At 43.6% G+C, this 27921-nt stretch overlaps 1 protein-coding gene across 1 annotated transcript in view; it reads left to right on the top strand.

Annotated features, from left to right (window-relative positions):
* The window catches only part of GPATCH2 (G-patch domain containing 2), a 479275-nt gene that overhangs the window by 420563 nt on the left and 30791 nt on the right, over nucleotides 1-27921 (top strand). The window contains exon 9 of the mRNA XM_069233883.1: nucleotides 14274-14362. Coding sequence (XP_069089984.1) covers nucleotides 14274-14362 — 89 coding nt within the window. The remainder of the gene's footprint in view (nucleotides 1-14273; nucleotides 14363-27921) is intronic.

A 27921-nucleotide genomic window follows, 5' to 3' on the forward strand; every position in this document is an offset into this window, starting at 1 on the left:
TGTTCCCCCCAGTCTCCCGATAGAAATGGTACCACACTTGCGTGGGTAGGCCTAATGCTCGCGACAGGAAACACAACATGGACACATCACATTTTAAAAATGAAATCTGATGTGTTTTTAGCAAAGTGCCTAGCTGTGGATTTTGGCCTCTAGCTCAGCCGGCACCTAGGGAAACCTACCAAACCTGTGCATTTTTTTAAAACTAGACACCTATGGGAATCCAAGATGCGGTGACCTGTGGGGCTCTCCCACATTCTGTTACCCACAATCCTTTGCAAACCTCAATATTTGGCAAACAAAACACTCTTTCCTCACATTTCGGTGATAGAAAGTTCTGGAATCTGAGAGGAGCCACAAATTTCCTTCTACCCAGCATTCCCCAAGTCTCCCGATAAAAATGGTACCTCACTTGCGTGGGTAGGCCTAGTGCCCGTGACAGTAATAGATAACACAACTGTCAATGCTGGTCCTCACAAGAGATCAACTGTTGACCCTGGAGTGATCCATTCCTGACGCAGGCACTAGGTGCAGGCATTCCTTTTTATCAGGACGGGTGGGAAAACACTTGGTGGTAGGAATATTGTGGATCTCAGCATATTCCTGTAGTTTGTGTAACAGAAATGCAAGAAAAAATAGAGTTTTTATTCAACATTTCAGCTTTGCAGGGTATTCTGGGTAAGACAAATTTGAGAAATCCACACAAGTTACACCTCTGTGGACTCCCCTGGATGTCTAGTTTCCAGAATTGTCTGGGTTTGGTATGTTTCCCTATATGGCTGCCGAGCCCAGGACCAAAAACGCAGGTTCCTGCCTTACAAAACCAGTTTGTTTAGTGATAGATAATTTTGATGTCTCCACAATACGATTTGGGCGGTGGAATTTGGGGCTGAACTAAATTGGAGAGCTCCCAAGAGAGCACTCGCTCTGTGCTTGCGGCGGCATGCACCTGCTCTCTGGGTTGGGCTAACCCGCTACTGTCCCACTGCACAGACTGTGCTTGCGAAGGGACAGCAGGACTGTCCTCATCACCTCCCTCATAATCACTGGAAGAGGAGTTATCAAATGGGACTCCTCCGACTGAAAAATCACTCCCAGTGTCTGCGCCATTGCCTTATCTCTCAGATGCTGTCTCAGTATCTGCTGTCTCAGTCTCTGATCCTACGTCAGTGCTGTCCTCTATAACCCAAGTAAGGGCTTGAGCAGCAGTCACCCAACAAGATGCCATCTCTGCTACTGACTAAACTGTTGCTCTAAAACACTAGCCTATGTAGACAGTCACAAAATTGCTGGTGGGTGTGTGTGAGATACCTGCAACATTTGAGGTCACCTTACCTTCGCTTCTTCCCTCAATTAGCATGTTCTCTTAAGACACTCAAAAAAAAGACACACTATTACTTCACCTTCTCACATAGCAATCGTCACAGTCTTTAGCGCCTCTAGCGCCCAGTCCAACAATCATTATTGGTGTTCCCACTCCCATGACCACCTCCTCGGATTCCCTCACTACCACCTAGCAAAAGTGCCCTTCATCTCTTCATAGCCCCCGCACATACATTTCATTTGTATTATAGCGCAGGTAATGGCTGGCTTTACTAATCCACTCAGCTATTCACATACAAGACAGTTTTGATCCTTTCAGTAGGCATATAAACATTCTGCGCTACTTTATGGCATCAAAACTGCCACTGGACAAAAGTCAGATCCTTTTCTAGCAGAAACATAATCACAAGAGTTACTTGACTTTTTTTTATTGCTGCCTACAAACTACAGTTGAAACGCGTCAGTTGAAGTATGTGCAAAGACGCAAGCTGCAACTGCAAGAGAACTGGTGGCAAATATATATATATATATATATGTAAAGAGATCAATTTTATATTTGGGTGTGGTATTCCTGAGGGCCGGTTGCAGCCCCCAGGGAAACCACACACGTTGGCAAAAGTGATCGCTATATATATATTTTTAAAAAAACCTATAGACATCCATATCTATCTCTCTCTCTCTCTCTCTCTCTCTCTCTATATATACATATATATATATATATATATATATCCCAAACACGAAAAAAAAGCCGAGGCGCCAGTCCACGTTAAAATCCAAGCATTTAATAGCACTTCTGAGCAGCAAGACAAAAAATCCTGACGCGTTTCGTCAACAGCATGCCTTGTTCACAGGTAAGTAAAAGCAGGTGTGAGTGAGCCAGTGCTTTTTAAATACACAGTCATGTGACTTCAATGACCAAACTCTGACTCCCATAATGCACAGGTCCATATAGAGAACATCCTGATCTGGAACGCTTAATTTCCATATAGCTGCAATAGCGTCACATGCACTTCAGTTCACCATACAAATATTCTTATGTGCATTAGGTATCCATTACTTGATAGTCAACTTGCTTTTACAATTGCTGCCCAACATGATAACAGCAATACAGTGAATATGTGAAAAGTAAGAGGAGAGGCACACTGCCTCCCCTCCTATCCCTTGCTCACGTCCATCACAATATATTTCCCGGATAAATGCCTTGATTGCATGAAGGTGAGCGGGTCGGGCCCCTTCCAAAAATCTATCATTGTCACCTCCTGCTTCGTAAGGGGCCACAGACCCTGGAGGGTGGCCTGGGTTACTGGGGCGAAGCATCCCACAGAAAATATCTCCCAAACATGAAAAGCCCAGGCACCCTTGACTTCCCTTCAACCAGGTTTCAGTAATAAGGCTAGTCACCACTAAATCATCACACATAGATCTTGCTCTTCTGAACATGAACCCTATGTTTTTGTGGCATCAGAGTCTACAGTTGGATCATTCTTCATCAAAGGGCAGTTTTTATTCATTATTTTCCGTATGGTTTTTTCTTCTGCGATGAGGTTTTGATGAATCTAGACTGCAACTGTCATTCCCTTTGAGATTTCCCCTTCGTAAAGAGCACAGCTTCCTTATTCCTCATACTTACTTTTTCAATTGCTGCCAGAACTGCTCATTCTGTGAATCTTTTTTTCTCAGAAGCGTGAATCTATTTCCAATTGTGCCTTCTCAAATTATTTTTGTTCACTACAATTTATTCGCAAATGCAAGGCCTTCCATAAGGTATACTAGATAACAAATATCTAGGATTAATACTAGTAATACTATTAAAAAATAGTATTACTTGCTGTTGGTTTCCTAAATAGTTTTGTCTCTAGTTTATTTTTATTTTTTATGTTTGCTATTCGATCATCAATTGTGAGCGTTCATCTGGGAAGGAGAATAAGGTAATAGTAAGAATAATCATTGACTTGGACTCATCTCTTTATCTGTTAAATGATATAGCTAAATTTGCAGCATGAGTACATTTTAATAAGAGTACTGTACTGCCAGAAAGAATGAAACAGCACATTACATATATGCCCAAGAAAACCAAATCTTCTTACTTCACAGTGGAACTATGCCCTGTCTCACGAAGAGAGTTCTCCCAGTCCATGTAGATGACATCATATTCAGTGCTTCGTTCTACATGATTCAACTTTGACTGTTTGCAACACACTACCATTACCCCTCTGCTGAGTAAACTTACTGCAGGCGCACATGAACTGTTCAACTACCATCCAATTTCAAATATCCCATATGCAAACAAAATCTTATGAAGGGAAGTCATAAATTAATTGCAAGAGTTCTTGGAAGAAAACAGTTCTGAGTGATTACTAGTATGGTGTCAGACCCTTTTGAGATGCAGAACCAGGACTGCCAAACATCAGAGAACAAAGCCACCAAGCAGCCTTGAACTACTGCCAGTTGCTGATGACACAGTGGACAATTCATATTTTTGAGCAGGTTCAAGGAACAGGCAAGAATAGCACAGTTGACCTATATAGTTTCATTAATTTCCTTACAAACTAAACAAGTACTCAAAAAGGCGTCTGGCTTTCTACTTCAAGAAACTGAAATGTGGAGTATTAAATGAGCCCTCCAGCTACCTACATCTCTTCACTAACTATATGCTTCCTCTGGCTCAAATACTAAATCATAAGGTGCTATTCCAGAAGTACACAAAGACGCCGTGCTTAGATGTACACAACGATGCTTGTGCAGACCCAGCTAGTATGGCGGGAGAGTCGCAATGCAGATATGACAAAGAGCACGGATCATTTCCCCTGATTAAGGTCAGCAGCCTGAAATGCATTGGGATTGTTAAACAAGTCTCCATGTACATTAGACTGATAAACTTTTGACTTATGTTCATTAAAACATCATTGAAACTACATTTGATTACCGGTGATATGTGATGTCATAAAGATTAAAACCACGCCGGATACTGATTGAGAAATGTTAAAAGGAGGATATTTCTCGGGTCCGAGGCATCAACATAGCTCCCTACCAATGCCGACTATCTAGGCTACTGGTTTTTAACCTTTTTATTTTTCTGGACCGCTACTTAATCATTACTGAAATCCAGAGGTCCAACTTCCCCCCCCCCCAAACCCCCCAATGAATCATTATTGGAATTCAGGGACCCATTACTGGAAGCAGGGGACTCTGATGGATACAATTTGATAATTTGAAATGCAAAACAATATACAGAAATACAGCAACAACCATTCATCATAAAAATAAATAAATGATTCAATATTTTATTTAATTCACAAGTGAACATAAAAAAAGGAAACCAACATTTTAATAGAAAGGTTAAGCTTTTCTGAATTCATTTGAGGCCACTCATCGTTCACAATATATTCTAACTGATGCACTTGTAGTGCTCCCACTAATTAATCCAAGGACTTGTAGCCCTTGCGTAGGCATCGTGGCACCCGGGGGTCTCCAGACCACAGGATAGGAACTGCTAGTCTAGGCCAGTTCTAAGTTTGGATAAAGGAAAACATATGCTGAAATGGATCAAAGAAGGAAGTTCTTATCATAGAAGAGGCGAGTCTAGTGTTGCACATTTGCAACTGCCGTGCAAACCTCTCCATCCAACCAGGTCAAGAAAAAGGCAATCATGTTTTATTGAACTAAAATGGGCACACGCCTTAAGACAAAGGGACTTCAATAACATAGTATACACTGGTCTCCCAAAAACCTCATCGCCAGACTGCAGAGCACACAAAATCAGGCAGTCAGATTGTGTCTGTATTTGGGGAAATTGGACCTATCAGCCATCCCTGAAAGCTCTCCAGCAGCTCCCACAAGAGTTCAGAATAACATTCAAATTATTGTGCAAAATGCACAAAGGATGTTGGGGCAAAGATCCCTACTTTCTTCGAAATTGTCAAGGCACTGCATCCAAGCCAGGAATCTGCATTAGTTCTCAGCTGAACTGATCTCCCAATGTTCCTTTAAGAGACTAAGGTATGCCGGAAGAGCCTTGAGGGCCCATTGTATGAAACTTCAGACCTTGACATTAAATCGAAGCCAATAACCTCCAGATGAGAAACTACTTAAAACTCAACTTATCAAACAGTCTTTCAATTAATCCTAACATGTTTACAGGAACAATTAAAATATGTCAGATTGAGGTTTTAAGAGAAGCGTGTGCCTGGACGCTAACCTCACTTTTCATAATTGTCACTGCTATATTATTTTTTTTTATTTTTTTTTCTCCAGCACTCTTAACCGGTTCTGTGCCGGGGACATAATGGTTACTTCGCGCGGTGCTCTTTTGGAGGGGGCAAATTTATTTTAGGCCATTTCTGCCCCACAAGACATCAGGGATTTTTTATTTTTTTTGCGTCAATTTCAAGCAAGGGGAGCAACCCCTTAGGCAAGGGTCGTTCCCCTGGGGGCAAATTTATTTTAAGCCATTTCTGCCCCCCTTGGGGACTTATCGGTCTATTTTCATGGGGCCCACTCAGGCACCGGGGATTTTTTGGGTGCCAATTTCACACAAGAGGAGCGACCCTTTGGGCAAGGGTCGCTCAACCGGGGGGTTGGGGGGCATAGTTTTTGAAGGCCCAACTGCCCCCAATGGGGGTAGAAAGCCCACCAGAGACCAGGGAAGATTTTTTTTTTTCAAAATAAGAGGGTGGGGATCGGGCCATACCACCACCGCAAATAAATGGGGCCAAAGTTGTTCTGCCCACCAGTGGGCAGATAGGGCATTTACCCCCGATGCCCTTGGGGGGGGGGGGGGGGGCAGAAAATTTTGGAAATACAAAGGTTTTCTTGATACCTATTTTTCACTCTTTATATTTCAGCAAATAAATTGCTGTATACATGGTATAGAATGAAAACCCATTGCAAGGTGCAGCTCATTTATTTGCACTGGGTACCTAGGGTTCTTGATGAACCTACAAGTCCTATATCTCCCCGCAACAAGAAAAGTCCAGCAGACGTAACAGTATATTGCTTTCAAAACTCTGACATCGCAGGAAAAAGTTACAAAGCAAAACATGGAGAAAAACTGTTGTTTTTTTCACCTCAATTTCAATATTGGGAAAACCTTGTAGGATCTACATACATGACCCCTTGCTGAATTCAGAATTGTCTACTTTTCTGAAATGTTTAGCTTTCCGGGATCCAGCATTGGTTTCACACCCATTTCTGTCACTAACTGGAAGGAGGCTGAAAGCACAAAAAATAATAAAAATGGGGACTGTCCCAGTAAAATGCCAAAATTGTGTTTAAAAAATGTATTTTTCTGATTCAAGTCTGCCTGTTCCTGAAAGCTGGGAAGATGGTGATATTAACACCACAAACCCTTTGTTGATGCCATTATCAGGGGAAAAAAACACAAGCCTTCTTCGGCAGCCCTTTTTTCCCATTTGTTTTTTTTTTAAAACAAAATTTTTGCTGTATTTTGGCTAATTTCTTGGTCTCCTCCAGGGGAACCCACAAACTCTGGGTACTGTTAAAAACCCTAGGATGTTGGAAAAAAAAGGACGCAAATTTGTCTTTGATTGCTTATGTGGACAAAAAGCTATGAAGGCCTAAGTGCAAACTACCGCAAATAGCCAAAAAAGGGCTCAGCACTGGGTGGGGAGGGCGAAGGCTTAGCAGCTAAGGAGTTAAGGAGTGCTGGATAAAAAAAAGAAAAATAATATACCTGTACAAGCTGCGACCTGTGGAAGGACACTGGCTGTAGAAACTGGAAACTGTACGTGGTCCAGGCTCTATGTATGACCCGACATCAGGTAGGCAATGAAGAGAAAGTTTATTCACAATAGCTTTAGCTGACAGCACATGCGTGCTGTACAGGCAAAACCTAAAAACAGTAAGTCTTCTGGGTCATTAAATCTATTACCCCAGGAGAGCTTACCATATTTTCTTAAATCACTCCTAGCTGGAACTTTATGTTCTTCAGCTGGTGTTCAGAGTCCCTCTGTGGTTGGTTCTGTAGCTGCACTTTGTAGCTTGAAAATTGTTTTAAAACTGACATGTTGATATTTTTAAATAAAACTTTATTAAAATGATGTTATGACCATCACTTTTATTAAACATTGTACTGTGTGAATTAATGAAACATACATTTGCATATAGTCATTGATGATTCTCATTGACCACAGTCTTGCTCATAAAAAACATCAGCTAATATTTTATTTTTTATAGTCCCTTCCTATTTCCTTTAGGGAAAAAAAGCTGCATAAAAAAAAAGGTATCACTTTATTTAAAAGCAATCACAGACATTGTGGTGTGCTGACCTCAGCTGGCCACCATTCCTTTGATGGCAGTGATTCATAATGGCTCACAATTTGCGACCTAGATCATTAACATTTATGAGGTAGGTTGAATTGGGACCGAATAAAAACAGGGTTTCGTGAACTGACCCATTAATACATTAGACAGTTCGCAAAAGCATAATGGATTTGGTAAAAGTCAGTGCGCAGTTCGTGACAACTTGTACCAACTCCATGCTTTGTACATCTGGCCCTAGAGTTCCCAGTGCCTTAAAGAAATGTACAAAAATACTGATGGATGGAATGCTTAAATTAATTTCAGCTATTGGTAAGTAGTCAGGGCCCAGGCCAGTGTTATTTTGCTTGTGTTCCACCTCAGCTTGGATCCAGCTGTCTCAAAAATAGTCTAAACCCTGCTTTAATTGGAACAGTCCAGCCCGCACTGCCCGGCCAGGTCCTCCCTCAATTGGAACACGAGCAGCCTATCACCGGTTTCCCCTTAGTTAGGCCTCATCAGCCAGCTATAGCTTGGTTCTAGTGACACAGTGTGCCCTGGACCTACATCTGGGCACATCTGTCCAACTTAGGGTGACATACAAAAGTATGCAAAAAAGTTATGGATTGAATGCTTGAATTAATCTCAACCACTGGTAATTACTCTGGTCTGCATCCCAGTCCATCGTTATTTTGCACGTCATGCTATCTCAGTTTGGACCCAGCAGGTTGAAATCAGTTTTCACCCTGCCCCAGTGGAACAGTCTAGCCCAAAATGCACTCTGCCATCTGGGCTGTTTAGGGCTACCCAAGGGGTCACATGTTTTTTAAAAAAAAGAATGTTTAGGCCTGGCAAATTATTTATTGTGCCAGGTCAAAATGGCAGTTTCAAACTGCACACACAGGCTGCATTATCAGGACTGAGACATGTTTAAGGGCTACTTAAGTAGGTGGCAAAATGCTCCAGGTCCACAAATATCACTGAATTTACAGGACCTGGGAACAGGTATTACCACTTCACTAGGGTCTTACAAATATATTAAATGTGTCAATTGGATGTAAGCCAATTTTAACATGTTTAGAGGAGAAAGTAGATTAGCACCGGTTAGTAGTGGTTAAGTGTGCATAGTCCTAAAAGCCAAAAAAAAAACGGGTTCAGAAAACAGAAGGGTGAAGGCAAAACGTTTAGGGATGACAGTATATAAAAGGCCAAGGCCAACACTGGTGCTCATGTAAAGCACTCCAGTCAGGGCTGGACTTGGGAACCAAAGGCAACCCTGGCAAAAGTATTCAAACCAGCCCTGCTCCCTTGCCTCTGTGTCCCTCTTTCCACAAATCCCTTCTCTGTTTCCCTGCTTGCTCTTCTCCCTATCTGATGACTTTTCCTCTACCTCCCTCCTTCTCTGGAAGCCTCTTTGTGCCTACTACAATTAACTTCAGGGAGCTAAGGAAATGGACAGAGGCACCAGGAGTGGCCTTGGGTTTTCAAAACCAAGATTCAGACGCTCCACCTCTCCAAGGAAATGCACCATGGATAAACCGGTCATTCGGCCCTAGTTCTAGTGTCCTCAGCCCAAGTTCACGCCAACTAAAATTGCAAAAAAAATAAAAATAACAATTTATTTCAGGTGGGAGGAGGGACAATGAGGGATAGGTTTCAAAACATGTAAATCACCATGTCACGGACTCTGAGAAATCATGACAAATGCAGAAGTGCAAACAGTTTCCCACCAGCAGAAGTAGAGAAAGCATTTCGAGCTTGTAGCAATCCTCTCGTAAACAATGTTAGCTTTGGACTCTTTCCCATTCAGACACTCAAAACCATTAATTACTCTTCAATCACTTACTAATGTATGCTTTCTATCATTGAGCGCCGTTTGTTAATGCTCCGATTTTAATTATTTAATAACAGGAGAAAGCTGAAATTGGCACAGTGGCACAGGGAAAAAAACATTCGGAGCAGCTGCTGTTGGAACAGACTGGTTTGAAGCTGTCACTGTTTCCAATTGCCAAGTTAGTCATCTTTAGAGAGAACGTGCATTATCTTTCATACAAAGAAGTCTTTGCAAAATAACACGGTTGTTCTGTGAACATGGTGATCATAGCTCTACAATAATTGATTGCTGTCTGTGATAATTGCACACTCTGGTCTGAGCTATTAGATTGATTAACAAATCCATTGACAGTTTAGCCCAATTTGTTAAATTCCAATTGGTGTTTTGTTCCAAAAATGCCTAATGTCTTCTTTGTAATTTCCAAAAGCGTGTTAGTGCTCCGGAGAGCTCCACCGAAACTGACATTTGCCCTCTGGCCAATTTGCAGATTGTATGCTTTTTATGAAACGATAGGAAATCTTTAATATCATTTACTCCCGAACTTGTGCTAGCACCAAGGTGATTAATAACTTCTATGACCATTTAGGTATCGGCCCTTCCCGCTGCAGCCGAATCAAAACACAGCAAACGTTGTGATATTACAAATGTCACTTAAGGGTGAAATCAGAATTTTACAGAAATATCTGTGTGTGTCATGTTTCTGGGGTAAAAAATCTTTGATAAACGGATGAAGGTTTGTAGATGATGACAAATGTTTATTTTCTAATACACGCTTCTGCAAATAGTTTCCTTCATTTTTCAATGTCCTCTTTAAAACTGGCATTGTTTTACGTTACTGAGCAATACAATGTGCTCATATTTAATCCAAGTTAAAGAAATTAGCTCTAGAAAGAATACTTATCAGGTGTTGTTTATCGAGCTTATCCAAGAAGGTAGCCTTTGGTTGAAACAAAGTTCAGAAAATTCTCTGGCTGTGAGCATTAATTGACAGGATAGGTGCAACAGATATATCTATGCACACAAAAGGTGTGGAGGGGGAACTAAGTTCAGATGGATGCCTCTGATTGAGGCAAACCCAAAGAAAACCTGAACCCGTAGTTCCAAAAAACAGGGACTGCTTAATTTGAGCTTGACTCCACTTGGAATATACTCATGGTTAACCACGTATTCATCTGTGAGTTAGAGTAACAGGAAAGTTTCCTTTATGGAAGAGGTGGTCTCACACACTTAATAGTGCCATGCTTCATCATAGACCACCTCTACCCACCCCAGTGGAACAATGTCGCCAGGCCAGACTCAACCTTCTGGTTCGGACCTACCAGAGGGAGTTCTTATATAAGGCTCGCTGGACGAATCCAGGAACAAGATATCTAAAAATGCCTAGTGAACCATAGATGATTTACCTTTATTATGGTGTCAACTGATATGGTTAAAAACGAAGGAGTAATGATGAGCTTCTGTATGTCGCAGCTCATCTGCAAGTAAGCCAACATTTTTCTGCCCATTGTTCAAGCCTCAACTGGTCAAGGGCATTCATTAGGGCTGTGGACTTTTGGACAAGCTGCTGGGAGAGGCGACACATATAGGTAGCACCTAGCAATGTACCCTTTGAGGAATGTGTGACTTCAAGGGGCAACCCCCCTTTCCCCGACATGAGGCCGGTAACCCACTAATCCTGGGTTTGACAAGACTGCTTCACTCTCGGGTAGGCCCTGAGTGGATTTTATGTCCCTAGTTACACACTTCTAATACACTAACTATCCTACACTTTTCAATTCTGACTCATTTAGTCAGCCCTGACTAGGAGTGTGGTCCCTTCTTGGACAGGGTGCATACCTCTGCCAACTAGAGACCCAATTTCTAAAAGGGGAACACAGTCTCTGTTTACTGAAAAAATAAAGGCACATAGGGGAACTCTGTGTGTGTATGTAGTATATATATATATATATATATATATATGTATTTAAATTCTGATTTTGCCATTGGTTTTGGAGATCCTGAGACCCAGCGCAGCCCCCTGAGATGTCTGTATCCTGGTTTAGGGCTGCAACATCAATACAGATGTTAATATTGGAGTAATTAATGTCAATGCACACAGCAAAACATTAATATTCACTAACAAAGTCTCATCACACTTATCACAGTATTGTGAAGTCTGTCAAACCCGCAGATAGGTACGGGGTTAGGCAGGCTCTGAGACCTAAGCCTAAAGTTACTGACCGACAGGTCACAGGTGGGGTTGCACTTAGCCAGCAGGCAAACGTGCAAATAGGAAAACTTAGATCAGATCTGACGGGTAGGGCAGCAACACCACAATGTTCCATGGAGATTGGCAGCAATTAAATACACATCTAGACGAGTGCCTGTATTCCCCAAAAGACCACAAAGTCAGATGCCGCAGGTAGTTAGGAACACTTAGCCAATCAGAACACAGCACACACCTCAATCACATATCCCTCAGGCTGCACATCTGGACACGTAGTCACTGGCCCACATTGTGTCCACAGAAGGTCGAGGCCTACCTGCATTCGTTATCTAGAACTGTATTTATGACTCCATGACAACTGTTGGCATTTTTAACCAAGAAAGGAATATTTTTGATTTCTTTATGGTACTCAGAGAAATGTCTAAAAACCTACTGCAAACTGATACACATTGAGAGACAGTCCTCAGACCCAGGTTCTGTAACTGCTGTCCCACCCATAATGTTTAATTAAATGAACTGTTCCTGTTTTGCTAGATGCCTCTTTTCTTGTTTTATAAGATAAATTCTAATTCGAACAATACAGGCTTCGTGGCCTACTGCCATCTGTACATTTTAAATGTAGGTTGTGGGGTGTGAACTACTTATGGTGGGTTGGACGCAGAGCCTAGCAACAGGTCTGGCCCTGTGGAGAACCCTTGCAACACTCAGATGAAAGCCATGTGCAGTGGAGTTTTTCTGTAAGTAGGAAAATTGGTGCACTTGGATGTGGTACATGGTCATAAATCCCCCAAAACACACTGAAAAGGTAAATTTGTGGTTAGGTTTAGTTATAAGACCTTAACGTATATCAAAAAAATCTCTGAAATTCATTGAAAATACTAATTTGCCTATTAGAATTACATAAAATATCACTAGCACTCCATCATAACGTGCTTCTTATCTTACATAGGACATCACTCATAAAATGTTAAATGACGTCATTGTTGACATTTCAGTGCCATCACTGATATATTCTCTTCCTCTTCTGAAACAGTTCTGTATGCAGATGTTTCCTCTTTGGTGAATGTTTCACTTTTTCACAGATTAATTACTTTGGTTTGGTCAATCCACATAGATGGGTTGAGTACCTGACGTATGATATTCCTAGATCGAATGCATGTGCATGCGTTGCTCTGCAAGTGGCTTCCGTATGGTTTTGCTGACTGCAGTCTTGATTGGATGTCTTGACTGACAACCTGTAGGTTGCCTTGCTCTCATACATCATGATGTAATAAAGCCACAATGTTATTGTTTCTTCTTTATTGTTGGTTGGATGGCAAAAATAAAGTGAATTTCATGTTAAAGCCGTCTCTTTTTCAAATAAATTCTTAGATTTACTCTGATAAAGCTTGGAAAATCCCCATTAATCATGCTACTTTGTGTCATGTCGTCTATTTCTAGAAAAATACCACTCAACATTGTATCCCCATGTCAAAATGTAAATACCAAATGCACACGACGTAGTCAGAGCTTTGGATGTTTAGTAAAAGTCAATGTTCTGTGAAAGCATAGTGCAGGAATAGACTACTTGCCAAACAGCGTGTACACATCTGCAATCCAGTGTGCATTTATTTAAGCTATTTAGAATCCGTGTTAAATTGTTTCAGTCTTATTGAAGTGTTTGGTTTAGTGATGTTGTATCAATCTAGGGACTATGCTACCCCTGCAGGTGCCAAGGTGGCACATCCTATCTGCGGTGCTTGGAGTTTGGTTTTATATTGCACTTTTGTTTTCATGACACTCTGAATTGAGTCCTCAGTGCCTCATGGTAATCCTTGGTGTCACTTAATGAAGTTCCTTCCTGCCATAGCAACACTGTTCTTCTGTTACTGCTAATCCATCTCATTAGTGCATTTCTCTCACATACTCGGCTCATGATTTCTAACTTTTTGGAACAGCCTGGCATGACATCAGCTGCAATACTTCAGCCTATTAAGAGCTGGAAAGTTGCCACTCGCTGAGGTTGCATGTCTGGTGTCTTGCGACAGGGCCAGCCAAGAATCAACTCTTAATTGTTAAATGTAGGTCTCGGAAGGCAATATCCCATTAGTGTTGTCTGCTCACACATCCTAAGAGGTATTAATTATAGTTAATAACACAGAGCATTCGGCCGCCATCTTGGATTGGAACTGGATGGGCGAAATGAATGACAATGTGCTAGCCACAGGTTTACTTCTTACAGAACTTCCCGTTTCACCCTTCCTGAACGGTGCTCTTATATTAAATGCCGTTGTGACAGAGAGGCGTTACTAACCTATTGATAAACCAGCAACAATACTGTGATATCTTTATATAATTAATCTTCGCGATGTTCCTGTCACGAGCCACCGTGCCTCATTTTATGTTAGGTAAGAAAGATTGCCAGTTTTGAAAATTAAAAAAAAAAAACATTCCTATTATGTTATTCACCCCCCTAACAATTTATGATGCTGCGTTTAGCAGCTGAGCGCTTGTCAACAAATATAATTATGTTTCGATATAAACAGGATTGGTGGTTTTATTATGCAGCTCCAGCGTCGCAGGGAGTGTTTTGATTTAGACCCTGATTATACAAACTCTGTATTTATGTGGCATTTCCCCCATTTGTTAATAGATTTCTCTAATAATTACTTACAGGCAAACAAGCCTTCACTTAGGATCCCTGTGTATGGGAGACATCAAACGGAGGAGGAAGGCTGCACCGCCGCCAGGACCAGTGCCAACAGGTAACTCCGTCAACACAGTTGCCTTGCATTGCAATGCCTTGATAATCCACGCAGCCTCTGCCTTTCTACACAAGTCCTGTACATCAGTGAACAAATATTGTGTTAACGCTGTTGTTTCCAGAAAAAGATATCCAACCGAATTATTGGCTGTGACCAGCCTCCATAGAGTTTTAAAGCGAAGTGTCTTTTCATTGTGCGCGAATTATCCAATATCTAGCGACTTAGTCAGACCTCCGTGCGCAGGGCAAGGGAGCTAAAATGGTAGCAAATTCGAAGCAGTAGCATGATTAAACAGTACCTTGACTCTAGCCTTTCGATTTTTTTTTGTTGCTTGGTGCAGGAAAGGGGCAGTGTCATTACCAACAAGGGGGCCTCGTGCTTCCCAAGTGAAATTTGTTTATAGATTTTTAATTGAAAACAAATGTGCCTTTTACAATAATTGTGAGATTGCCTATTTAACCATACCCCTACACGGCGGCCTTTGCCACGTTTTCACTTTCCCTAGAGTACTTTTAGTTTAGTGTTCAGAAACAAGTGCTTACAGTACCTGTTAAAAAAGAAATGGAGCCACCAAGAGGGTCCCGCAATAACATTTCGCCCCAGGCCTTACAAACACTTCAGACAAGCCTGGTCATTTTTAGGGGTGAGTGCAAAGCGCTCCGTCCCCTGTTGTAATCTCTGGGCTTCTAACCACGCCCATGTCACGTAAGTCACTTTCATTGGTTTGTGAGCTTGCCTTTTAAAATCCGCTTGGTTTCATTAGTGAAAGGCATGCATATGTCATGCCCCTTCTGGTGTTTAGCCCTCCTCGAGGGCACTGGCCAACTACTGAAAACATACTAGGCTCGATGTTTTCCATCTGGTTTCTGGAATACTTTTTCTCTTAATTTCGCAGCACGATCTTGCTGGGCAGTAGTCGAGCGCTTTGCATGACATCTATCCTGTTACATAGGTAATTGCACTTTTGCCGGTTACATAGATATTTGTACTTTTGCCAGTTACATGGATAATTCCAGGTTGGAGTTTACAATCCTAATAGCTCTAACTCGAGCAAACGCGAGACCCATTGCTTTGCAAATGCTTGTAGGGATTGCATCCCCAGAAAGGGCATGGGAACAGTTATTAATCCTGAGAGCTCAGGACATGTAGGTAACCGTGGTCAACATTTTCTGGATCACACCTGCCATCTTAGAGGCCTTCTAGAAGTTCAATCCATTCTACTGCAACAATTTGGGTTTGTGTCAAGCATTTTATAGCCAGATGTTTCACTTACCTTCTCCATCTTTTGTTGAAATACCTTTAGCCATAGGACACTGAAGGCCTTCCTTCAAAAGTCCCTCCTCCAAGAAATAGGCAACTGAAAGGGGTCACAGACCCCACGATGTAAAATATATGACCTACGACGTGACTAGAGATAAGTGCTTAAAATAGGGTATCCTGCCTATGCATCACTTGAATGGCAATTAAGATGACAGTTGTCCAGCTGCCTTGTTTGCATTTGCAAACGGAGCACTTGGACAGATAGGAGCTAGCCTGTATTTTTGTCTTTAAAGGCACAAATCCCCTTGCCCTTGGGGTAACAATGGGGTGGGGGTTGAGTAGGAGGGGAGGAATCCCTTCCTGTCCTTTTGCCGAGCCAAAGAGATTCCAGTAGCGGCTCGCGGGCGGGGCAAGGAGGCGCAGAAGGGAGGAAATAAACATTTTATTGAATTTAAAAAAAAATCACTTACCTCCTGCGCCGCTCCTCCGTCCTTCGATGTTCCTTGCTGCAGGGTGCTCCCAGGCCTACAGCGCATGTGTTTTTGGCCAGCCCGAGATGGCCTGCCAAACACACATATGCGTTGTGAAGGGGGAGCTCTGAGCACTCCCCCTTAGTGCACATCACCCCGTGGCCCCGCCCCTTTCAAAGAAAACAATAATGAACATAGTTAATCTTTTTTCTTTAACCCCTTCGCTGCCAGGACTTTTCCTCTCCTGTGCCAAGCCTTTTTTTGGCTATTTGGGGCAGTTCACGCTTAGGCGCTCATAACTTTTTCTCCACATAAGCTACCCATGCCAAATTTGTGTCCTTTTTTTCCAACATCCTAGGGATTCTAGAGGTACCCAGACTTTGTGGGTTCCCCTGAAGGAGACCAAGAAATTAGACAAAATACAGCAAACATTTCATTTTTTGTTTTAAAAAAAAAAGGGCTGCAGAAGAAGGCTTGTGTTTTTTCCCCTGAAAATGGCATCAACAAAGGGTTTGCGGTGGTACAATCACCATCTTCCCAACTATCAGGAACAGGCAGACTTGAATTAGAAAAAAACATTTTTCAACACAATTTTGAAATTTTACTGAGACATACCCATTTTTACTATTTTTTGTGATGTCAGCCTCCTTCCAGTTAGTGACACAAATGGGTGAGAATCCAATGCTGGATCCCAGAAAGCCAAACATTTCTGAAAAGTGTACAAATTCCTGAATTTAGCAAGGGGTCATTTATGTAGACCCTTTAAGTGTTTCCTACAGAAAATAAAAGCTGAAATAAAAGAAGTTTGAAATTGAGGTGAAAAAACAGCAATTTGTCTCCACGTTTTACTCTGTAACTTTTCCTGCCATGTCAGATTTTTTAAAGCAATATACCGTTACGTCTGCTGGACTCTTCTGGTTGCTGTGATATATAGTCCTTGTAGGTTCATCAAGGACCCTCGCTACCCAGAGCCAATACATGATCTGCACCTTGCAATGGGTTTCCATTCTATACCAGGTACACAGCAATTAATTTGCTGAAATATAAAAAGTGAAAAATAGGTATCAAGAAAATCTTTGTATTTCCAAAATGGGCACAAGATAAGGTGTTGAGAAGCAGTGGTTATTTGCACATCTCTGAATTCCGGGGTGCTCATACTAGCATGTGAATTACAGGGTGTTTCTCAAATAGACGTCTTTTTAACACACTGTCTTACATTTGGAAGGAAAAAATGTAGAGAAAGACAAGGGGCAATAACACTTGTTTTGCTATTCTGTGGTCCCCCATGTCTCCCGATAAAAATGGTACCTCACTTGCGTGGTTAGGCTTACTGCTCGTGACAGGAAACACAAAATGGACACATCACATTTTTACATTGAAATCTGACATGGTCTTTGCAAAGTGCCTAGCTGTAGATTTTGGCCTCTAGCTCAGCCGGCACCTAGGGAAACCTACCAAACCTGCGCATTGTTTAAAACAAGACACCTAGGGGAATCCAAGATGGGGTGACTTGTTGGGCTCTGACCAGGTTCTGTTACCCAGAATCCTTTGCAAACCTCAAAGTTTGGCCCCAAAAACCACTTTTTCCTCTCATTTCAGTGACAGAAAGTTCTAGAATCTGAGAGGAGCCACAAATGTCCTTCCACCCAGCATTCACCCAAGTCTCCTGATAAAAATGGTACTTCACTTGTGTGGGTAGGCCTAGCACCCGCAACAGGAAATGCTCCAAAACACAATGTGGACAAATTACATTTTCACAATGAAAACAGAGCTGTTTTTTGCAAAGTGCCTAGCTGTGGATTTTATCCTCTAGCTCAGCCGGCACCTAGGGAAACCTAACAAACCGGCACATTTTTGAAAACTAGTCACCTAGGGAAATCCAAGATGGGGTGACTTGTGGGGCTCTGACCAGGTTCTGTTACCCATAATCCTCTGCAAACCTCACAATTTGGCCAAAGAAACACTTTTTCCTCTAATTTCAGTGACAAAAAGTTCTGGAATCTGAGAGGAGCCACAAATTTACTTCCACCCAGCATTCCCCCAAGCCTCCTGATACAAAATGGTACATCACTTGTGTGGGTAGGCCTAGCGCATGTGACAGGAAATGCCCCAAAACACAACGTGGACACATCACATTTTCACAAAGAAAACGGAGTTGTTTTTGCAAAGTGCCTATCTGTCGATTTTGGCCTCTAGCTCAGCTGGCACCTGGGGAAACCTAGCAAACCTGTGCATTTTTTTAAACTAGACACCTAGGGGAATCCAAGATGGGGTGACTTGTGGGGCTCTGACCAGGTTCTGTTACCCAGAATCCTTTGCAAACCTCAAAATGTGGCCAAAAAACACTTTTTCCTCTCATTTCGGTGACAGAAAGTTCTGGAATCTGAGAGGAGCCACAAATTTCACCCAGCGTTCCCCCAAGTCTCCCAATGAAAATGATACCTCACTTGTGTGGGTCGCCCAGGTGCCTGCAACAGAAAATTGCCACAAACCTGTAGAGATTGAGGGGATAGCACAGCGACTAGATAAGCACATATTTTTTCTTTTATACATCTTTTAGGCTGACTCTGCTTTGGGGACCCACACAAGTGAGGTATCATTTTACTTGGGAGACTGAGGGGAAGGCTGGGTGGTAGGAAATTTGTTCCACAGCGGTCATCCTACAAAGAAAAGTGAGGAAAATATGCTTTTTCACAGGAGCTCTGTGCCGGTGGATGTAACCATTACATCTATGGCACAGAAGGGGTTAAAAGGTTTTGCATCTGCCGGTGCTGGCGAGGGGCAACGCTCCTCCGCCCAAACGGAGGAGCCGTCACTGAGAGGTTCAGGATTTTTGTCTACACAGCTGTGATGTCCCTCATAGAAAACAAGCCTTTGCAATGCAATAGGTCTCATGTTTGCTCGAGTTAGAGCTATTAGCATTGTAAATTTCTAACTGGAACTTTCTCGCCACATAAACTGAATAAAAAGTAAACAAGTTGACATAAGCTAGCCGATTCAAAGCGTCGCCTTGAGCACAAAGGGTAGAGACAAAAGGAAAAATAAATTTGTTCGCAGTCAAAGTTATCGGAAATAGTACAATTTTCTCTGGGACTCTCCCTCCCTTTGGGGCAGTAAAAGAAAATATTTAAATTTCTTGCAGTGTTTGTCAACTCGAGGTGGGCTGAAACAAATAGAAATGTGTTACAAGTGCCAGGGTATGACACTTTCGCAAAGTGCTATAGTAATTTGCCTTACGACCCTTCAAGTCCTGCCCAACGGGAGATGGTTGTGGTGGTCATTTTACACAGCTCTGCCTTGTCTAAGTAGGCCTTTTTTTTGACCTTTTATAAAGAAAGAAAAGTAGCTCGCTGTTAAGATTAGCATAATATGTTAACTATTTTATTTCTAGTCTTTTGAGGTTTTGTTTTGAAATCACCAATCACCTCCAGTCAACCTCAGTTAAGCCTTAAAAACACTTTTTCATTATCCAGGATTCACAAAACCAGCACAGGATTCACAAATCCTTTTTTGTGTTTCAGTTATTTTTTTTACACTTGTTGTGACCAATACAAAGATACAGCGCAGAATGCCCACAAAGGTCACAATTATTTACAAAATGAGCCACAAAGACATTCTGCGAACTATCATTTGGAAAACATCACACCTCTTTAAGGTGGAGAAGATCAATAACAAGAAATACATTGGATAACAATAGTATACAAGACTCTGGGAATGTAAGTAGAAGAGAGAGACAAGGGTGTCAGATAGGGGGAGAGTGCGATTATAGGTGGACGGGATCAGACTTTGGGCACCCCCAGTCCAATCGGTAACACAGGGTAATGGATGGACACAATGTATAGTATATATTGAGATCTCGGGACATCCGAAGTATATGGTGTTTAGTCCTAGATAGGGGTGGCAGGTAGACCTATGGGGGCAGTTGGTACATCAACCAATAGCTTTCCAGGTGCAGGAGATGGAGGTCACCCTTCTGCGTGGATGAGTGGAATTTGGCTCTGCACAGTCTCGGTTTATGTGAACCCCAGATAAAATGAGAAATAGAGCCCCCGGTCTTCCAGATAAGGGATGGAGGTATGAAGAGGGACAGCATGCTGAAAACAGAATTACATTTTGGGATTGCATTAATTTAAACACTGCCCCACAGCGACAGGTTCAGAGCAGCCATGTACAGAAGTTGCATTCCATGCTGTCAGTGATTGGTTAGAATTTCTCCAGGACCGCCACTTGCAATTCCCTATTGATGTATATCCCAAGATACTTTAGTTTGTCCCGCAACCCCCTAAAGGGTAGTGTGGTCTGAGAGGCACTTGCAGTGGTAGGCATCAGGGGTAGGACCTCAGGTTTAGACCAATTTATTTTATATCCAGAAAACCGGGAGAAGGAGTCAAGTAGTGATATCAGGGAGGCTGCTGATTCCGAGGAATGTGACAGTGTCAAGAGAATGTTTTCTGCATAGTAGAAGGCTTTGACTTCCCCTGCCATGTGTACCCTTTTGATGTCCTCATTAAAGCATAGAGCTTATGGCAATCACCGGTGACTCCAGTGCCAGTAGGACCAGCGGCAGGGATAAAGGACGGCCCTGTTGTGTTCCACATGTATGGCAAAGTACAGGGAGATGAATCATCTGCAGGCAACCGACGTGGTGGATGCAGGGTGCATTCCTTAACTGAGAGTAAGAAAATCATGGCCTATGCCAATCCTCTCCATGGTCCAAAATGGGTATCCCCAGTCCATGCGGTCAAAGGCCTTTTTGGCATCCAGAGCTGGGAGAACTTTCACTTCCATACAGTTTCTTACCTGCCAAAGTACGCTGGAGTGTGCATGTGCTTGGTGGAGCAGCGGCCGGGGACGAAGCCCACCTACAAAGAATGTACAAGTGTAGTGATAATTGTGTTGAAACGTGTTGCTAAAACCTTGGCCAATATCTTGACATCCATGTTTATTAGAAACTTTGGCCAATAGATGGATCATTCCAGGTGGTCTTTTTTCAGGTTTTGGAATCACAGAGATCTGGACTCTAAGGAAATTGGGAGTGAGGTGTCCATTATCTAGTCAATACCTAGAGGGCTCCCTGGAGAAATCAAATCAAGGAGTGGGACAGGGACAAAGACAAAAGAAACAAGGGGACCCCACCTCCCAAAATGGAATTCCTCCAAAGATAAAAGAAGAGAGAAGTCAATGGGGAAAAAAACTACCATAATCAAATAATAATTATTTTATTTGCTGATATTCTTAAATATTCTTTTATCTTTGGAGGGATTTCATTTTGAAACCATTTTCGGAGATGTCCATTTTCCAGGGCATCTTTATAGACAAACAGGAGGATTTGAATGGTCTCTGGGTTGGTGGCCTTAATAAATTCAATTGGGAAGCCTCCATTTCTGGGGCCTTCCTGGTGGGCATAGCATGGATTATTGCAGTGATCTCCTCCACTATGATCATGCCCTCCAGCTGTGCTGTTTGGGGTGGTGTCAATTTCAGCAGTTTGAGGTGCACAAAAAAGGAAGGAAGTTTCAGATTCTGGGGGCAAGGGTACTCCTGTGTTATAGAGATGTTCATAATATTTTTAGAATTCTAGAACTATAGCCATCGTGTGGGTTAGAAGGTGGTGTGTGGTGCACGGATAACAGAGATCGCTATGGTGGAGTCTTGCTGAAAGAGTTGGTTGGCCAATAACTGGTCCCCCTTCTCTTCCCATCCATAGTACCTTTGTCATACACAGAGGAGGAATTTCTCTGCCTCCGATGTGCAGAAGGTGTTCAATAGAAAATTGGCCATTAGGAGCTCTCGGAGGATTGTTGGGTTCAGGGAAGAGGAATAGGTGGAGGTGAAAGACCTAACAATAGGTTCCAGCTTTTGCTTTAATTCTGTGGGCTTCTGTTTTATTAGTACTGAATATTTAATTTCCATGATGCGCAGGACAGCTTTTCCAAGCCCCCATGATGTCTTTGCAAAGGCCCCTGAATCTCTGTTGTCCTCTAAATCCTCTTCACGTAAGACACAAGGCGATGTTTTTCCTCTGCGTCTTTCTTATGAATGGTCTTGAAGGGCCTGGGACCTTGGGGTGGAGGGGTGGGGGGCGATTGAGGGAACCCCAAGTCTAACCTTAAATCGACAAAGTCATGACCTGAGACACCCCAGGGAGTGATGGATGCATACACAAGATATTGGGACACGTGGGTGTTGCAGAGGAAGTAGTCAATATGAGTCCGGACATTGTGAGTGTATGAAGTGAAAGTATGGTCCCTGGGGTGCAGCAGCCTCAAAGGGTCATAAAGGGAATGCTGCTACATCAAGTCGTGCAAGGCATATTTCTGTCTCTGTTGTAAAACACATCTGGTCTGCCTGATCGGTCCAGTGTGGGGTCCAATGTCACATTCCAGTCTCCACCTATGACAACTCTGGAGATACCAAAGGATGTAAGTAAGCTACTGACCTAGGAGAGGAAAGCAGTGATGGCTACACAAAGCACACTGCAACATGCATTAACTGTATTAAGAGTTTTGAGAACACATATCTGCCTTCAGTGTCTGTACAGGTTTGAGGCAGTTGATACAAGAGATGTTTATGTATGAGGATGGGAACCCCGCATTTCCTAGGCGAGCTGTCCATCACCATCTCCCCCTTGGAGAAGACAGGACTCTAGTGTGTACGACATGGCCCACTCATCCCCTCTGCAGTTTGTCACTTTCTACTGGATTGTGTTAGGTTTCGTAGAGCAAGGGGGTGTCAGGTTTATTCTGGCCTAGGAAGGTGGGGATTTTCTTCCGTTTGATGAAATGCACCTAGCCATGGGTATTAAGGAATAATATTTTCAAGGGTCTTTGGGGAATGGGTTGTGCCATGGTGCAGGGTTGACGTTCTGGGGCGTAAGAACAGGGGGGGTGCCGGGCATGAATGTGTCAACGGTGATCAGATGAGCAAGGTGGTGTTGGGGGAGAAGGGGTTTGGGCAAGTAGGTGGGTTCATACGGGGTGACCAGAATCACCTAATGGAAGATGGGGGAATCCCAGTTAGAGGGGAAAGGGATATCGTTCGTGGACCCGGATACAGTTTTGTTAGTCCCGGGGTCCGAACCTATGGGCGAGGTGTGAGAGGAGCACCAATGCCTAGGGGGCAGGCTGCCTGCCAGCATGCCATAGAATATGGTCCTCGGGTTGGGGGTGGACGAGTGGCAGAGTATAAGGAAGTGGAAACAATAGGAGGGGTAGGAACAGCCTATCATTATGGTAATAGGGGACGAACTTTACAAGCAGAATACAAAGCGATAGGGCCTGTGGAACCAATAAAGAGGCATGCAAGAACAAATTAATCGAGCCAGCCCCCCAGCACCACCCCTCCTCTTTGTTGGTGACCAGCAACCCAGTCACCACAATACCCAACAAGTCAATGCATATGGGTGAGGGAAGGCCGAGCAACCAGTCAATCACATGGATATATTTTACAGAATAGGTATAACCAGACATTTACGAAATACATTTCTCTTTAGTATTGAGGGGCAAGTTGGGATCATTTTTGTCTATCTGAGTCCTATTGTTGCAATTCCTCTTGTGTAGATGCTTCTGGGCTGGTCTCATCTCGTTGTCTTATGGAAGGTGGAGCTAGGGTGCCTTTGGCCTGAGTGGTGTCCATGGTATTATCTTCAAGCATGTCTAGAAACGATGCCAAGTCCCTTGCATAATGATATTTAGATGATCTACCTTGGAAGGTGATGTTCTTGCTGGCAGGTGCCAAAAGACTATATTTGATGTCCTTCTGCTTGAGTTGAGGGTAGAGAACCAGGAATTTCTTCCATTTGACTGAGAAATCCACTGCAGGTATACGTTGAGTATTCTTATACCAGTAAGAGCAGTGTCTTTTAGCTTCTTGTAGGATTTGTTGAGCATGCTAGTGCCTCACACAACACTCCAGAATATGCTATGGGCATTGATTCTTAGACAGTTGGTTGCAGCGTACTCTGTGGGCCCTGTGAAATTCAAGGAATGTTCATGAGGGTGGAGATCATAGTGCCCAGAAAGTGAGCATGCCAAACTTCTCATCTTGTTCCAGGAGGTCTATGATTCTTATATTGTCCTGTTGGCTGCTGTCTTTTAGGTCTGCCAGAGATAACTAATATACTGTCACCAGTCCAGGATTTCATCCAGCCTCGACAACCACCATTCTGTGGTAGTTAGACCTGTATGAAAAGTGTTGATGCTGCTGCAAAGGGACTGTACCTCTAGGTTCCCAGCAGTAACTGCTATGGGCAAGGGCAATGGATCCTTCATTGTCAGCCAGTTCACTCAAGAGCATGGTGAAGATGATGTCTGAGAGGGCTGGAGTTGGAGGAGCATTTGTGGAAGCCGCTTTTGCCTCAGCAGTGATTGCCATTGATTCCGGGAGAGAGAGTTGACAAGCGGGCTTGGTTTTCAACATGGAAAGGTACAGTGGGTTTGAAAGAGGACTGTCAAATGCAGTGCAATTGGGTAGGAGGAAAGTGGGTTTGTGGGCAAGCTGAGCCCTTAGTAAGTCCCTAATACAGAGAGCAGCAATCACCAGCAGAAGGGCCCTTATTGGAACGTAGCTCATCTGATAGAGACATCTAGTTGCAGATTCTTTAACTGAGAATTTTCCCAGGCATTAGTCTGGATCCGGGGATTTTTCTTGAGCAGTACCCCTGTGCACCGTTACGTGGCTCTGTGTCTGTCATTGGCATCATCCGCGCCGGATAGGATAGGTTGGGTCCTAAATAGGTGCCACCCTGGCATGCTGACAACAGTTTTTTTCTTTCCCTGCCAGCCAGCGCTGATCCGAAGAGAACTCCCTCTCAGTCAAGTTTTGACTGGTGGTTCTCAACTTTTTATCAAGGTTTTTTAGACTTGTGTACCTCCTGGTGCATTGAGGATGTCATCAAGAAAGACAGGGTTCAAGGCCTGCGGATACTGCTATAGGGTGATGTCCATGATGGATCTGCACCTCATGTGTCTTTGGTGCCTGGAGCGTGCCACAACACAAAGCTGTGCTAAAAGTGTTAGGCCATGGATCCAAAGGCTTTGAGGGAGCAGTCCCTGGAGCTGATGGTTGCCCTCGGCCGCACAAGTCAAGATATTTTTTGAGATGGCCTGTGGATAATTTGCAGAGTTCCCCCTCACCGTCGTCCCACTACAAGTCCTCGGGACGGTTGGGTAAGTTGAGGCATAAGAAGTCGTCAAAAGGGTCAACGTGCTCTTCGTCAGCCCGGCAACTCCTGGACCAAGGGGCTTATGTAGCCGTGATTTTACTTGATCTTAGCGCAGCTTTTGATACGGTGGACCACAACCTTCTCTGTTGTAGGCTCTCTGAATTAGGAATAGGAGGTTTAGCATTGTCCTGGCTGTCCGCTTTTGTCAAAGGAAGATCTTTTCAAGTCTTGGATCGAGCCTTCTTTTCTGATCTCTTTCCATTGACTTGTGGAGTCCCTCAAGGCTCCTCCCTGAGTCCAACTCTTTTTAATGTTTATCTATCCCCGCTGGCTAAAGTGATCGCTCCCTATAATCTATCCTTGGTCACCTATGCCGACAACAGTCAGCTTGTGGTATCACTATCTAGTTCTGGGGACTCGTCTGCAGCCAATCTTTCATGTTGTATGAAAGACATTGGAGATTGGATGATCCAGTCTAAGCTTAAATTTAATGATGGAAAGTCAGAAGTCATTGTATTAGGCAATGGCTTCCCAGCCTCTCCCCTCTCACTGCACTCGGAGGCTTTCAACAACCTTCCTCCTCCCAAGGCCCAGGTAAAAAGCCTTGGTTTTTGGTTGGATTCTCGCCTGACTATGGATTATCAAGCAAAAAGAGTCTCCTCTACATGTTTTGGCATTTTAAGAGTACTCAGGAAATTTTTTAATCTTCTTCCCCCTACGGCCAGAAGAATTCTCGTTCAAACTTTGATCCTTTCCCACCTGGACTATGGGAACTCGCTGTTTCTCAGCTCCCCGGCCTATGTCATAAAAAAACTACAGACAGTCCAGAATGCAGCAGCCAGGCTTCTTATTAATCTTCCTAGACATTTATCCGCAAAGCCTGCTCTTTCAACACTTCACTGGCTCCCCATTAAGCAGCGCACCCACTTTAAAGCCCTGTGCATTGTCCACAGAGCTCTTCAAGGTAAGGGTCCGATGTTCTTTAGAAAGCGGCTATATCTCTATGCCCCTTCTCGAAGTCTGAGGTCCTCCTCCTCCCGACATGTCATCATTTTGCGGTCTAAGAGAGCTTGGGGAGCCAATTCCTTTTCCACCAAGGCCGCTCGCCTCTGGAACGATCTTCCCTCTGAGCTTCGCTATGAACCCTCAGAGCAGCTTTTTAGAAAAAAACTTAAGACTATTCTTTTCTGTAGGTAACTCTCTGAATTCTCCTGTTGCTGGCACTGGTCATGTTATGTTAGCGCTGGGATGCCTTAGGGTAACTACGCGCTTTATAAATCCTTTAAACTAAACTAAACTAAACTAAACTAAACTTATCCTCATCCATCGGCTGACCAGGAAGCATTGTCGTTCTAGGCCTCCCTCTGTGGAGCCTGCTTATGGGTTGACTCCGCATCTCCCTGAGTTTCCAGGAGCTGAAGCAACCCCTGCCCAATTGAAAGAATTCTAGAAGACCATGCACCTCTTTTTTGGGCAGTCCAACAATGCTGGTGCGCTTTTGAGCTCCACGGAGTCAGAAAGGTCCAGCACTGACTTCAACCTCCGCTCCGAGGGGCACCCATGGATCCATGTCTGGATCCGGTCGGTTGTGCCAAGCCAACCTTCCCTGATGGCGGTCCCAATGCTGATGCTCCCGGTGCAGCCTGTGTCCCAGAGCGGCATCATTCCCATTCTTATTGCCAACTCCGACACAGAGCCGATGGGGCATCGTAAGACGTTAACTCCAGCGAGACAGAAGCCTTGCCTCCTATGTGGGATCTCAAGCACCTTTCCTATGGGTTAAGCTATGGTGAAGAATGGGAGGGGTTGCTGGACCCTTCAGAATACCAGCTCCAAGACCCTAAGGACTGGCATACAGACTTGGGTGAGGCCAGCGGACTGGATACTTCTCCAGATACTGGCATGCTTTCTCCCCCTGTCATGGCTACAGAGGAGGGAGCTTAATAACCATTGGTGGTGAGAATAGTAGCCGAGGTCCTGGACCTTGAGCTGCCTTTTGTGGCAGTCAGGGCTCGCCTCCTGACAGAGGTGCCTCAACCTGGCGCTTCTTCCTTCAAACCGCTGTTCTTGTTTAATGAAGCCCTTACGGATGTCTTACTCGGTACCTGGTCCAAACCCAACATAGGGGCTCCTGTGAACAGCACAATTGCTCTCCGCCATCTCCCCTCTCTGGGTGACCCAAGTTTTCTGACACAACACCCCACTACTGAGAGCTTGGTTATCCAAAACTGCACCTCTTAGGGCACTTTCTCTTCCGTACCCACAGATAGGGAATCCAAAAGGCTGGACACACTTGGGAAGATGTTTTCTTCCACCAGCATTGCATTGAGGTCTGTAAACACCACATTCCTTTTGTACCATTATTCCCACACGCTGTGAAATACGTTTGCACAAGTGCTGCTACAGTCCAAGAGGAGGCCCGGGCTGTACTCTCTCAAGCAGTTGTTGATGAGAGAGATGCAGCAGAGTTCACGACCTACTCACTGGGCATACTCACTGTACACAACCGACTCAATAGGCAAAGCAGTTTTGTCGAAAGTGGGCCTGAGATGCCATATCTGGTTGAGGACATCTGGCTTTTTGGGAGATGTCCAAGCCAATATGATGGACATTACCTTTGATGACACACTCGGTGCTCGAGCACTTCAAGGATTCTCGTGCTACAG

This window comes from Pleurodeles waltl, chromosome 5 (assembly GCF_031143425.1).
Source record: "Pleurodeles waltl isolate 20211129_DDA chromosome 5, aPleWal1.hap1.20221129, whole genome shotgun sequence".
NCBI lineage: Eukaryota > Metazoa > Chordata > Amphibia > Caudata > Salamandridae > Pleurodeles > Pleurodeles waltl.